At 46.4% G+C, this 14,760-nt stretch overlaps 1 protein-coding gene and 1 long non-coding RNA gene across 5 annotated transcripts; both read left to right on the plus strand.

Moving 5' to 3' along the window:
- Positions 1-188: 188 nt before the first annotated feature.
- On the plus strand, positions 189-11,057 carry MRPS11 (mitochondrial ribosomal protein S11). 4 transcript variants are annotated; one of them, NM_001261578.2, is given in 6 exon segments: positions 189-266; positions 395-511; positions 5,437-5,535; positions 7,912-8,041; positions 9,785-9,850; positions 10,664-11,052. In NM_001261578.2, coding segments are annotated over 6 exon segments (585 nt in total). In that variant the 5' UTR covers positions 189-201; the 3' UTR covers positions 10,772-11,052.
- A 618-nt stretch (positions 11,058-11,675) lies between these two features.
- Positions 11,676-13,857, plus strand: LOC144330086 (uncharacterized). The gene is made up of 2 exons (XR_013395951.1): positions 11,676-11,824; positions 13,544-13,857. It is a non-coding gene; the product is annotated as an uncharacterized LOC144330086 (long non-coding RNA).
- The last annotated feature ends 903 nt before the right edge of the window (positions 13,858-14,760 follow it).

A 14,760-nucleotide genomic window follows, 5' to 3' on the forward strand; every position in this document is an offset into this window, starting at 1 on the left:
AAAAACGGTAAAGAATCCCCTAGTGAACCACAATGAAAGTCTTATTGAGCATTTAAATGGAAATAAAAACATTGAGTGGACCTGATGAAGAGTATGATGACTTTCCCTTCTGTCCCCTCCCCGACAGACACTCATGGTACCGGCGCCGGCGCAGCTATGACGGACGCTGCCGACGGAAACTGACTGGGGTCAATTCAAGTCATGCAGGCTGTAAGAAACGTGGGGTCGTGGTTCTTGCGGTCCTGGACTTGGCCCCAAACAACCGGGTAACAAATGATTGCCCTCTCAAGCCCACCGCCAACTCCAGGGCTATGCTCCTACTCGTGTCCCTTGAGCCACCCGAGCCCCAGTGACCGTTAGGTTGTGGTCCTCACCGAGCTTTTCTTCCCGGCAGGGTCGTGGCCAGGACGCCAGCCCGGACAATCCACACAGACGCCCGGCAGCTCCAAGACGCTGCGGCCAAGCAGGAAGTTGAAGAGAAGGCGGCGGCTCCCAGCCACACCAGGTTCAGGTGAGCCCCACTTGGACCAGCCCTCTGGAGACTCGCAACCCCTGCCTCTTGCCCGACACCCTCCAGAGTCAGAACCAGTGAATTTTCAGCTCTGTCACTTGCTATCCGTGGGACCTTCTGCAAATAAATCTGAGCCTTAGCCTTCTCATCTAAAAATGCGGATAATGCTGAGAGAGGTGGTGAGGAGCACATAAGCCGTAGTACAGAGTAAACGTTCAGTGAACATTCGTTAAATCAATGAGTGAATGTGAGATGTCCATAACATGTATCAGCGTTCTTTCCTTCTGAGATGGAGATCTTTTCAGACTAACAACCTTCCCTGCCTCCAACACAAAATGGGGAGGTGGAGGGCGCTAGCGATGGAACAGATGCTCCTGCACATCTTACAGATGGTCCAGGGTGTATTTTGTGCTCAGCCCTAGGAACTGGCATCTTGCTTCCCACCAGTGCCACCACCTCTGTATGCTCTATACACATCCACTTAACTTCACATCCATTTAACAAACATTTACCAAGAATCTACTATGAGTGAGACACGATGCTAGGTGCCGTGAATACAGATACAAAAGATCATTCCTCCCCACAAGTAGTTCACAGTCTTTGAGGGAAGACATACATGCAAACATTTTCACCATAATTTGCTCAATAGTATAACAGAGGTAAGCATTCTTTGGAAGTATGAAAACATAAGTGCCTAACTCCTGGCCGGGTGCAGTAGCTCATGCCTTTAATCCCAGCACTTTAGGAGGCTGAGGTGGGCTAATCACCTGAGGTCGGGAGATCGAGACTAGCCTGGCCAACATGGCAAAACCCCATCTCCACTAAAAATACAAGAACTAGTCAGGCGTGATAGCTGGCACCTGTAATCCCAGCCACACAGGAGGCTGAGGCAGGAGAATCGCATGAACCCGGGGGGCGGAGGCTGCAGTGAGTCAAGATCACGCCACTGTACTCCAGCCTGGGTGACAGATTGAGACTCTGTCTCAAAGGAAAAAAAACAAAAAAACAGAATAAGTGTCTCATTCCTGAGGAAATCAGGCAAGACCATGGAGAAAAGAACATGGAGCTCAGAAGCGAATGGGAGTTCATCTGGACAAGTTGAAGTGGGTCACTGGAGACAAAGGTAACCATCTGTGTAAAGGCATGTGGTATGAAAATCATGGTGTGGGCCGGGCGCGGTGGCTCAAGCCTGTAATCCCAGCACTTTGGGAGGCCGAGATGGGCGGATCACGAGTTCAGGAGATCGAGACCATCCTGGCTAACACGGTGAAACCCCGTCTCTACTAAAATACAAAAAAAATTAGCCGGGCGAGGTGGCGGGCGCCTGTAGTCCCAGCTACTCGGGAGGCTGAGGCAGGAGAATGGCGTGAACCCGGGAGGCGGGACTTGCAGTGAGCTGAGATCCGGCCACTGCACTCCAGCCTGGGCAACAGAGCTAGACTCCGTCTCAAAAAAAAAAGAAAATTATGGTGTGTTCAGGTGTGTATGTGATGGCAGATGAGGCCAACAAGACAAGAAGGAATCAGAATGTCAAGGGTCTTGTCTGTCACACTGGAGCTTTTACAATGTCTCCACTGAAGACAGTGAGGAGCTGCTGAAAGGATCTAAACCAAGATTCTGTTGTAGTCATTTCTTAAACAATGCCAGGCACTGTTCAGAGTGTTGGGGATATATCCCTGACCAAACAGACAAAAAGCCCTGGCCTCATAAAACTTAAATTCCAGTGGGTAGAAGACAGTAAATAGAAAACAAGTAAAATGTAGGAGAATAATGGTTGGAAAGGGGAGGTGGGGGTCCAGCAGGCCTGCATAGCCACATTCTGTAGGACTTTGTCGGCCACTGTGAGGACTTCAGCTTTTACTCTGAATGAGATGGGAGGCCAATGGAAATTGCTGAATAAAGGGTTGACATGATCTTGCTGACAAGATCTTGTAAGCCCTGTGGCTGCTGTGTTGATATTAAACCATAGGAAAGCAAGAATGGAAGCTGGGAAGAGTCCTCTAAGCAGTTAGAAGACTATTGAAATAATCCAGACAAGAAATGATGGTGGCTTGAACCATGGTTATTGCCATGGAGGTATTATAAATGGTCTGACATATTTTGAAGGTAGAACAAGCAGGATTTGTTAATATACAGTGTGAGAAAAAGAGAGGAGCAAAGGAAGACCCCAAAATTTTTTGGGCTAAACAACTGGAAAGATGGAGTTGTCATTAAGATGGGGAAGACTGCAGGAGTTTGGATGGGGGTTGTTGAGATGCTTAATAAACATTCAAGTGGAGATACAATGTAGACCATTAGAAATGGAGCTCAAGGGCCGGGTGTGGTGGCTCACACCTGTAATCCCAGCACTTTGGGAGACCGAGGCAGGCAGATCACCAGGTCAGGAGTTTGAGACCAGCCTGACCAACATGGTGAAACCCCGCCTCTACTAAAAATAAATAAATTAGCCAGGTGTGGTGGCGCGAGTCTGTAATCCCAACTACCCAGGACACTGAGGCAGGAGAATCGCTTGAACCCGGGAGGCAGAGGTTGCAGTGAGCCAAAGTTGTGCCACTGCATTCCAACCTGGGCGAGACTCCATCTCAAAAAAAAAAAAAAAAAGAAATGGAGTTAAGGGACAGATTTTAGCTAGAGATATACAGTTGGGAGACATCATAGAGATATTTAAACCATGAGATGACAAAATCATTAATAGCGTAAATGTAGATGAAGAGAAGAGGTTCAAGGATTGAACCCTGGAGCACTCTCACATTTAGAGATTTGGGAGATTAGGAAGAACCATCAGAAGAGACAAGGAACTTCCAGAGAGATAATAGGAAAACCAGGAGAGATCATTTGTTTTTTAATTTCGCTCAAAGTGGGGAGATCAACTGTGTCAAATGCTGCTGATGTGATAGGTTGCTAGATCAATAAGAGAATTGCGTATTGTATTTAGCAATGTGGAGTTAGTCGGATTAAAGCATTTTTGGTGGAATGGTAGGGGCTCATATCTGATTGAAATGGGTTCAAGGAGAATAGAGGCAGAGGACAGGAAGAAACAGCAAGTATAGTCAGTACCTTAAAGTTCCTTAAGAGGGTTCTGCTCTAAGGGTATAGAGAAATGGACAGTAGCTCCCAGGAGGTGGGTTCAAGAGGTTTTGGAGGGTTGTTTTGTTATTTTTTCAGTTTGGAACGTAACAATATGTTTTGCCATTGGGAGTAGTGCAGTATACAGGGGAAAAAACAAGTGATACTGGAGTGGGGACATTGTGGGAACAGCGTCCTTCAGGGGCTAATACACAAGTGGAGCACTGTAACAGGAGACAGCACAAAGGCTGGGGGCACAGATGTTCGGTAGTGGGAGCTGGAAGAAAGTCTGATTGCTTCTATTCACCTATAGAGGTCATCCGCTCAGCAGTGAGGAAGCAGGGAGTTGGAGGTTAGAGGAGACAAAAGAAGGTATAAGAGTCATCTAGGAGAATGGAAGGATAATTGAACTGGGGATGTGCTGTACGATTGCCAGGCAGTTCTAATCACTTATAAGGTCAAACCCACAGGAAAGAATATACTTGTAACCTTTGAATACCAGTGTGTTTTTGTTTTGCCTTTTAAAATACCTCTAGAAAAGCAGGTAGGGCTGGGGTAAGAGTAGCCCTCAGATTATAATATAATTTCTAAAATGGAATCTATTGTATTTCAAGTGGCTGTGGTGGGTACAAACATGAATCTGATTTATGTGTGTAGGCCTAGTGGAACAGCAAGTTTATTTCCAGCTCCATTGCTGAAGGATGGTTGTGTGCGTTCAAATTTTAAAAATCACAGCTTTGGGCGGCTGAGGCAGGAGAATGGCGTAAACCCGGGAGGCGGAGCTTGCAGTGAGCTGAGATCTGGCCACTGCACTCCAGCCTGGGCGACAGAGCGAGACTCCGTTTCAAAAAAAAAAAATCATAGCTTGGTGAGGAAAGCTCTAGACTGAGACAGATCTCCTAGGTCCAAGGCTTGGCTTCTCTTACTAACCCTATTTCCCTATTGGTACCTAATTTTTGCCATCTGAAAATAAAGAGTACTTAGCTAGAAATAGCCAGAAAACAGCTTGGACTAAGACAGTGGAAGATCTTGAACGCAAGACAATGTGTTCACATCTGATTCTATTGGGACATTTGAAACATTGATTTCCAGACCCCAATCAGAAGTCCAGGGTGAAGCTTAAACATCTGTATGCTTCACAGCTGGCTGATGTTCAGCCTGCATTGAAAACCACTGGTCTAGGGTAGAGGTTGGCAAACTATGGTTCACTGGGCAAATCTGGCCAGTTGCCTGTTTTTGTAAGTAAAGTTTTATTGGAACACAGCCTATTAATTTACTGTTGTCTATACCTGTTTTTGGGATATAGTGGAAGAGTTTAGTAATTGGGACAGACCTGTTGGCCCGCAAAGCCTAATATATTTACTATCTGGCCCTTTACAGAAAAGGTTTGCTGTCCTTTATTCCAGGGGATTCTGGATTTTTTTTAATGGTAATGATATGAGTATTATTTTTGTCTCATTTTTTATAAAGTAAAGTCCAGAGGCTATCTATGGTTGATGAAACAAGAAACAGGTTTGACTATTTTTTAAATTGTGAGAAGAGGAACCTACAAAAGATCTGAAAATAATGATATGGGTATACTAGCAGGGACAAGGAAGATGGGGAGTATGAATTAAAATCTCTTCTCATAGCAGAAAGTCCCTAGATGTGTCTGAAGTCAACAAGTCAAGAAACAGCCTCATAAGCACGGTAGTCACAGATGCAGTGGTGGCACCAGAAGGACTGAAAAGGAATGGTGGGGGCAGCCACTTCAGAAGCAGCAGGGGGCAGAGAGCTGTTGTTTTTTAACCATGTGTTGTATTTCTTTGACTTTTAAAAAGTTGAGATAATTTTAAATAAAATCTTTCTTCTAATTGCAGCATTTACCCTCCCATTCCAGGAGAGGAGAGCTCTCTGAGGTGGGCGGGAAAGAAATTTGAGGAGATCCCAATTGCACACATTAAAGCATCCTACAACAAGTAAGTGGGAAGGGAAACACTGGGCAGGTCTAGCATGAGATTCTTTCTGCTTCAAAGGGAAAGTCAAGCTTGGCCCTGAATACCCTGGGGTAGAAGTGAGGGTGCTAAGTGCTGCATGATGGCGCCAGTGTAGAGCAGCATCTTCCTCCTCACTTGAGGAACCACCTGCTGTCTTTACAAAGTTTATTCAAGTTTCGTGAAAATGTGACATACGGTGGCCATTTCCTAGTTATAAGATTTCTTTGCTTTCCTTGAGAATAGTTTTGCTCAATAGTTGGAAGAAGTGTATTAGGGGCATATGGTCCCACCATGAAGGTGTTTATTAAATGTTGCTGATAGGGAATGGATGATATATAAATTAAAAGAAATACGATTCAAGATATTAATATGATTTATTAATACACTAACCAGAATCTAAACGAGTAAATAGATACTGTCCTTACTGTGGGCCACTGTGCACTGGCCTCTGCCTTGTAGAGCTAAATGTGGATGGTGAGTTTAAAGTGACAAGACTAGTGTTCTTGTGTGGCTTACAGACGGGGGCAGTGCCAAGGGAATTCCTAAACATATGCTGGCAACAGAAGCATTTCTGGTATTAGTGACAACTTTGCAAGTTGGCCCCCACTTGGAAATGAGATCAGCATTTGGTCACAGCCAACCCACCCAGCAATTTAGAGACCAGCACAAGAGACTAGAGTCATGGGCTAAAGTGTGTGGCACAGATGAAATGCTCTAGGATTCATTTCAGCATTTGTCAGATAAACGTAAAGTGACAGCAATTGGATTTCCTTTTTTTCCCCCTTTCAGGCTAATAAGGACATAGGCTAACTCTGCATTTAAGTGTCTATGGTCTACTCTGTACAGCACTGTTTAGGCTGTCACAGAGACAAGCAATTATGCATCTATTCAGTATGGAAAACCCTAGAAACTGGTAGGGGGAGTGGCAGAGCCATACCCAGGAAAACAAGCGGATGACCCAAGCTCAGGGCTGACTCCAGCGGGCCTCCCCTTTAGTCACTTCTCCTGCCTCCTTCTGTGAGCTCTCAGAGCTCTCCAGACCAGAAATAGAATGACGATGACTAAAGGGGAAATCGAAAGCATATCTGAGGATTTCTTAAGGCATAATCTTAATTGTATTAATAAGTTAACTTATTAGAGACGATTAGGAAAAAGGTGTGGGTTGATGCAGTGGCTCACACCTATAATCCCATCACTTTGGGAGGATCACTTGAGGCCAGGAATTTAAGACCAGCCTGGGGAACATAGTGAGACCTAGTCTTTACAAAAATACAAAAACTAGCCGGGCGTGGTGACATGCACCTGTAGTCCCAGCTACTCAGGAGGCTAAGGTGGGAGGATGGCTTGAGCCCAGGAATTGGAGGCTGCAGTGACCTGTGATCATGCCACTGCACTTCCAGCCTGAGTGACAGAGTGAGACCCTGTCTCACAAAAAAATAGAAACAAAGAGAAAATTTTACTTGTTTAAAATAATTTTTGATCATGAAATATAGTGTCATAAGCATCAAAAGTATCCAATATGAGGCCGGGCACAGTGGCTCACGCCTGTAATCCCAGCACTTTGGGAGGCCAAGGCGGGGAGATCACCTAAGGTCGGGAGTTCAAGACCGGTCTGACCAACATGGAGAAACCCTGTCTCTACTAAAAATACAAAATTAGCCGGGCGTGGTGGCGCATGCCTGTAATCCCAGCTACTCTGGAGGCTGAGGCAGAAGAATCGCTTGAACCCAGTAGGCAGAGGTTGCTGTGAGCCAAGATCATGCCATTGCACTCCAACCTGGGCAACAAGAGCAAAACTCTGTCTCAAAAAAAAAAAAAAAAAAAAGCATCCAATATGGTAATGTTACTAATATTTTTTTAAGAGTCCTTTTAGAGCTATATACTGAAATATTTACAGACAAAATGATAGGTCTGGGATTTGCTTCAAAATAATCCATTGGTGAGGGGAGTGGGGTAGGAACAAGGTTTATAAATGAAACTGAATTGGGTAAGAGTTGATAACTGTTGAAGCTGGTTGATGGGTCCATCAGATTTCATATGTTATTCTCTTCACTTTTGTGTATATTTAAAACTTTCCCCAATAAAGTCATTTTCTGGGCGATACTTGTAACTACTCTCAGATTATGGAGCACCCTTTAGATTATGTGACTTACCAGTTTTCAGTCAGGTTTAGGGGAGAATTCTGACCTTTCCTGATACTTCTTGTAGGAGTTCAAAACATGTTCATCTGATAAGCTCAAAGTAGAAGCAACTGAATTCCTTTTTCTTTCTCACCCAGGCTTCTAGGGGCATAGATTAGCTCTCTCTTATTTCCCTAAAGAAGAGTGGTATCCTGTGTGTTTCTTCTGCTTTTCTCAGCACACAGATCCAGGTAGTCTCTGCCAGTAATGAGCCCCTTGCCCGTGCTTCCTGTGGCACAGAGGGATTTCGGAATTCCAAGAAGGGCACAGGCATCGCAGCACAGACAGCAGGCATAGCCGCAGCGGCGGTAAGTGTGTGTTCCTTCGGCTTCCCTCTGTAGCGTGTGTTTGCTTTCTGCATAGCTCATCACTGAGTGGAGAATCCTCATTATACTACCCATTCAGAAGCAAGGGTTTGTCATGGCAGCTTAGATGCCCTGACATTGGGGCACTGGTTTGAAAAGGTTTTATGTGAAAGGCTCCTCTTTTTTCTTTCTCTCAGCTTCATTAGAGGTGAAGCCCCTGTTCGTTCATTCTAGGATGTAAAAGCCAAGATACCAAAAGCTTGAGAACCAAAGACCCCTCAATTTAAAAACCATTAGCCAGGTGTGGTGGCACCTGCCTGTAGTTCCAGCTACTTGGGAGGCTGAGGCTGGATGGCTTGAGCCCAGGAGCTTGAGGCTGCAGTGAGCTATGATCTCACCACTGCACTAAAGCCTGGGCAACAGAGAGACCCTATCTCCAAAAAAATTTAAAAATAGGCCGGGCACGGTGGCTCACAGTTGTAATCCCAGCACTTTGGGAGGCCAAGGCAGGCAAAGAGATCAAGACCATCCTGGCCAACATGGTGAAACCCCGCCTCTACTAAAAATGGAAAAATTAGCTGGATGTGGTGGTGCGCGCCTGTAGTCCCAGGTACGCAGGAGGCTGAGGCAGGAGAATCACTTGAACCCGGGAAGTGGAGGTTGTAGTGAGTCGAGATCACACCACTGTACTCCAGCCTGGCGACAGAGTGAGACTCCATCTCAAGAAAAAAAATAAAAATAAAGACCCATGGTTTGGGGTTGGGGGAGATACGATAGTCTCTTTGGAGAGGATATAGTATCGTGAGGACTCATACGATACCAGTTCCAGTATGAACTGTTGTAGACCTTTTTTAGAAGCAAATCGGCAAGGTGCTGCTATTGGTATAGTTATTGAGCATCTACATGTGCCAGACACTTTACATTTATTATCTTGAATCTTCAGAGACCCTCAGAATTATCCACATTTTCATAAGCCATATGAGATTCAGAGTGTGTGACTTGCCCAGAGCCATGCACCGATTCAGTTCATTCATCGGAACCCAGATTGGTCTGAGACCAAAGCCTGCACAATTTCTACTATAGCACAGGCCTTACAAATGTTCAGACTGCCAAACCAGATGTGTTTCCTGAAGGAAAACCTTGACCTTCAAACAAGGCAAGGCACCCCAAAATACTGATTGCATGTACTATCATCAGAAATCAAAATGCTGTAAATGCCCAACCATGGACAGATCATATACTATGAAAAGAAGTACGTCAGTGTTCACAGTGGCTTCTGCATGGTGGGTCATGAGTGAGTTCTGTGTATTTTCCCTTTTTGTAATGAACTGCCTTTATTATCAAGAAAGAAAATTTCAACTCTAACTACTTAGAGATTTTAAACAATACTTTTGAAGTGGGTATTTAGGTTCAGCCTTGAAGCCTAGGGTGTTGCCTCATGGTCTGAAATTCTGCATGTGCCCAGCTGAGAAAAACCTGAGCAACATTTAGAAATCTCCATTAGGTGGCAGTGCTGTCCTAGGCTAAACAGATCACAGTCACGTGAATTCTGCAACCTGCCAAATTCTGTGTTCTCTGCTGGCGCTTGTCCTCCACTATAGCCATCTACCCTTTGCCTCCCTGTTTACTTCTCTGGGTGCCCTTTCCCTGAGCTCATACCCCTCCTTGCTCTAGGAGGCAGTAACAAGAGATTTGGATGCAGTAGTTCTCTCTCCGGGGCACTAACCACTCATTGCTTCTCTCCAGAAAGCTACACAAAAAGGTGTGACCCATATCCGAGTTGTGGTGAAAGGCCTGGGGCCAGGACGCTTGGTAAGCTACAGTGATTTCCGTAGTGTGTGTGCCTCCTAGTAAGTGAGAATCTGGGGCTTGAGAGCAGAGTACAGAGAGATTAGAAAACACCCTTTAGTGGATTTCCATGTTTGCTTGAAGTTCCCATCGGTGGTTTATATAATCGACTAAGCCCCTCAGAGCAAGCCTAGATCACTTAGTATAATTCATCAGACACTCACTGAGTGCCTGCTGTGTGCCATAGACTGGGAATTTGAAGGTGGTTCCTGGGGGAACTGTCACAAACAAATCCCTCAGGACAGACTGGTGAGTGCCGTGGTAAGCATGTGCCAGAGTGCTGGGAGCCCATCAGGGGATCCCGTACCTAGCAAGGATAATCTTTCCTGATGATCATTAGCACAGATAATCTTTAGCTTCCTCAAAGAGGTGACATCTCTCTGACTTTGCAGGAATAATGAGGTATTAGGGAGGTGGAGGCACAGTGGGTGGTGGGGGACATTGCAGGCAGAGAAAACTGCCGAAGTAAGCTACAGAAGTATGATACCCAAGGTGTGCCAAGATCTACAGGAAGTCTTTGTTCAGACTGTAAAGCACAACGTGGAAAGTGGTGGGTATGATTTGAGAGGGGGACAGTGAAAACCTGGCTAAAGGGTTTGGGTGGAGACGTTTGTGAGAGTAGAATAGGATTGGGATTATAGGTATCAAAGCCAGTGGGCATGTCACCCCTCCCTTCCCTTCTCTACCCCACCCTATCCCTCTCCGAACCCTGCCTAGAGACACTGGATCATCATTTCTGGGACCATGCCATTCTACTTTTCTTTCTGCTCCTTCCAGTCTGCCATCCACGGACTGACCATGGGGGGCCTGGAAGTGATCTCAATCACAGACAACACCCCAATCCCGCACAACGGCTGCCGCCCCAGGAAGGCTCGGAGGCTGTGATGGGAAGGAAGCTTGCACTTGGACCTGACCTCAAGCCTCAGCTCCAGTGGGACCTTGTAAAATGCTCCCTGTCAGAGCTCTCTCCAGCATATGCTTGTTAGAGGTCCTTCAAACAGTAAGGGAGAGCTTTGCCTCCTTACACAGTGGCCTTTGCTTGCATCTCCAGCTGGAGATGGGTGTGCCCAGAAGTAAGCTTTGCATCTCTTACAAGAGGGGAGCTACAGGGGCAGCCGTGGCCTAGACCCAACCTGTGCTCAGAGAAAATAAATATCTGTACCATCTGTCATAATTTTGAGATTTTTGTTTCAGAGTTACATAATTCCTACTTCCTCCTGAAAAAGAGAGTGTGATTTGAGGTGAGACCTTGGATGAAAGGGTTAAAATGTAAATGTGAGTTGCTGTTTACCAGACACCTTTGGTTTCAGATATTTCTTATCTAGCCCCTTACCCAAGATTTCCAGAGCTAATACTAGTAACTTTTCTTATTAATGACTTGTAATTTGGCCCAGATTGAGAGCTTTTTGCCACCTACCTCTGGATTCTGATAGATTTCACCATTATGGGCATGTTTAAAGTTAGCCCTAAACACAGGATTTTCTACAAGTGGGTCAGACTCCCCACATTAAAGTGGCATTCGTTTACACTCCATGGGCTTCAGCAGTCCCAGCACTAATGAGAGAGTGCCCTAAAAGCGGGGAGGGTAGAGTTGTGTAAAACATGATTCTTGGCCAGGAGCAGTGGCTCACACCTGTAACCCCAGCACTTTGGGAGGCCAAGGCGGATGAATCACTTGAGTCCAGTTTGAGACCAGCCTGGGCAACATAGTGAAACCCCATCTCTACCAAAAATACAAAAATTAACCAGGCATAGTGGCGTGTGCCTGTAATTCCAGCTACTCTGGAGGCTGAGGCATGAAAATCGCTTGAACCCAGTAGGGGGAGGCTGCAGTGAGCTGACATCGTGCCACTGCACTCAAGCCCAGGTGACAGCGAGACTGTCTCAAAAAAAAAAAACAAAAAAACAAAAAAACCTGATGATTCTCTAGAAAATAGGGTGGATGGCAGGATGGGCTTGAGTAGAGCCCAAATCTAGAAGTGCAGAAAGCAAGTTGATAAGGAACCTGGGTAGTGCTGGCAGTGGGGTGCAACTCAGCACCCCCAGGCAGGACTGACTGCTCCTCTGTTGGGGCTCTAGAGTTCCTGGATACGGCACAGAAGCCAAAGGTGGGGGCTCTAGAGACACGACCAGAGAGGCCCCTCTTCCACAGGCAGAGAAGACCAAAGGTAAGAGTATCACCAGAAGCTGAGAAGGAGTGGTCAAGTACGCAAAAGCACTGTTCCTCCCAGATGAGTGCAGGAAGGGCCTGCTGACCAGAAGGGGAAGGCACTGTGGGGTTTTACTTCTGTGTCCAGCCAGCTAAGCACTGTGATCTGCCTAAACTCAGTATAGGAAAAGACACAGATGCCCCTTAAATAGGCAAGAGGCTGTGTTAGGGCAAAGAAAGGAGGAAGATCATGAACCAAGACCTGAATTTAGAAGGAAAAATGCCTCCCTACTGCCTTCTCTTTAATCTTTAGCAGGACCTGTGAAGGTCATCTTGTGACCAGTGACCAAAGAAGCCCAACCGAAGGCTTCTTGGATCAAAGCCACTGTCGGAAGGAATTAGACTGTTTCACCGCAAAACTACGTATAAATACAATGCATAAAAACATGGTGCATTTGAAGATCGCACTTTGTGCCGGGCACAGTGGCTCACGCCTGTAATCCCAGCACTTTGGGAGGCCGAGGCGGGTGGATCACGAGGTCAGGAGTTTAAGACCAGCCTGGCCAACATGGTGAAACCCCATCTCTACTAAAAATACAAAAATTAGCTGGGCATGGTGCCTATAATCCCAGTTACTTGGGAGGCTGAGGCAGGAGAATCGCTTAAACCCAGAAGGCGGAGGTTGCAGTGAGCCAAGACTGCGCCACTGCACTCCAGCCTGGCGACAGAGCGAGACTCCATCTCAAAAAAAATTAAAAAATAAAACTTACACTTTGTGATTTGATATGGTTTGGTGGACAGAGGGCCCATAGCAATCAGACAGTTCATCAGTCAGGGCCTGAGCAGGAAACAGCTCACAAGATTTAAGAGAAAAGCTCAATGAAAGCTCTTTGCAGAGGCATGGGCAAGGTTCAGGAAATAAGGTGGAGTACAAAGTAGCTGCCACCCTAGGCTAGAAGAGGCAGGGGAAGAACAGTTCCTAGAACCTGGCAGGAGCTGCCACAGCAGCAGAGTGCAGCTCTGCCAAAACCGTGGCCTGAGGGAGAGGGAAGAAATGCCTGACTGTTCCTACCCTATAGTCCCTTGCTGGGGTCTCCCTTGGCTGATCCCAAAAGGAAGGGAACTCAGTGTTGTGGTACTTGGAGGCTCAGCCTCCCAGGCTGCAGAGTGATCTGGAGGGGCACCTGGAGGATAGCAAGCACAGGAGTCTTCTGTGGCTCCTAAAAGTCCTCCATACACCATAGGTTTTTATTTTGGTTTTGGTTTTTGAGTCTCGCTCTGTCACCCAGGCTGGATTGCAGTGGTGCAACCATGGCTCACTGCAGTCTCAAACTTCTGGGCTCAAGCGATCCTCCAGCTTCAGCCTCCTGAGTATCTGGGACTACAGGCACATGCTACCACACCCGGATAATTTTCGTATTTTTTATAGAGACAATGTCTTGCCATGTCACCCAGGCTGGTCTTGAACTCCTGGTCTCAAGCAATCCTCCCACCTCAGTCTCCCAAAGTGCTGGGATAACAGGCGTGAGCCACTGCACCTGATCTACACACTATTGTTTCAAAAATGTTATTTTACTCACAAGAGGGCTTTGGAAAGGAAGATCCTGCCCAGCAGAGCCTACATGCGCAGACAGGACAGAGGACCCTTAAGGATCAATGGTCTTGGGCCCAGAAATGGATGTCTGGCGCAACCCCGGGAGCAACAAGGGAGGCCACCTTGTTGACTATGCACTGGAAAATGCATGTTCCTTTATTGTAAGCTCTCGGTGCACAGTGTTGTTTCCAGGCTCTGAGTGGCCAATAAAGCTGGTGCTGTCTTAAACTGTACTGTCTCTTAATCATTTGTCTTGGCCTCTAAAAGACTGACCCTCCCACCCCTGTGAGAGACAACGTCACCTTCACCGAAGGCTGACCAATCTAGGCGGTGATTATTTACCTAACATGCCGGACTGCCCTGTCCCTGCTGCTGCAGCCCCTCTCAGCAGCAGGTCTCTCCTTCCTGAGGAAACAGGTGGAACGTGTGCTTGCATTTCCCACAGGTGGAAAGATGCAAAGCCCAGCATGTGGGTCCCAAGTATTTGTGCAAGCAGGGTGTTGGCATCAGCTTGTGTGACACACTTTGTTGTCTTCTGGCAGCACAGCCTCAGATTATTGCTATGGGTGCATCTGCAGTTTTGCTTCTGAAGCTGGCTGCACAGGACTGGCTACATAAGGAAAGCCTATCCTACACCAGCAAAAAAAAACGCAATTTCTTTCCTTTCAGCATAGACGTGATGTTTTCACATCTTTCTGCCAAGGCTATCACCTGACACCGAGATGTACGGTCACTGCCAAAATAAGCCTGTTTACCACTAGAGTCCCTGAATGCTAGCAGAATTTCACTGGCACCTTGGGAGAAAGCATTTCCCAACTGTATTTGCCTGCAACCTGGCTCTGACATGTCTCTTTAAAAAGAAAAAAGAAAATGCATATATACCTTACTGCTGGGCTTTATTCTTTTTCTCTACTCATTTTCTCCTGTTCTGGAAAGACACATTGCTTTTTAAATCTGGGTACTATCAGCCCAAGGTGATGAAGCTATCTCTTGCCAAAGCAGAAATTATCCAATCACCAAATTAAGCCAACATGGGCTAGCCACAAACATGGAGGCCGGGCACTGGGAGAACGGAGCTGGAGCTGTCCATACTCTGGAGCTCACACTCTGAGGAGGCAGGACAGGTATGTG

This window comes from Macaca mulatta, chromosome 7, assembly GCF_049350105.2.
Source record: "Macaca mulatta isolate MMU2019108-1 chromosome 7, T2T-MMU8v2.0, whole genome shotgun sequence".
Lineage (NCBI taxonomy): Eukaryota > Metazoa > Chordata > Mammalia > Primates > Cercopithecidae > Macaca > Macaca mulatta.

What these genes read in the sequence shown, in the direction of transcription:
- MRPS11 (XM_077937795.1), top strand. Translation starts at nt 202, where the DNA reads ATGCAGGCTGTAAGAAACGTGGGGTCGTGGTTCTTGCGGTCCTGGACT. An exon ending in ACTTGGCCCCAAACAACCGG is followed by an intron (nt 267 to 394) that starts GTAACAAATGAT and finishes TCTTCCCGGCAG; the next exon opens with GGTCGTGGCCAGGACGCCAG. An exon ending in GCCTGGGGCCAGGACGCTTG is followed by an intron (nt 9,851 to 10,663) that starts GTAAGCTACAGT and finishes TGCTCCTTCCAG; the next exon opens with TCTGCCATCCACGGACTGAC.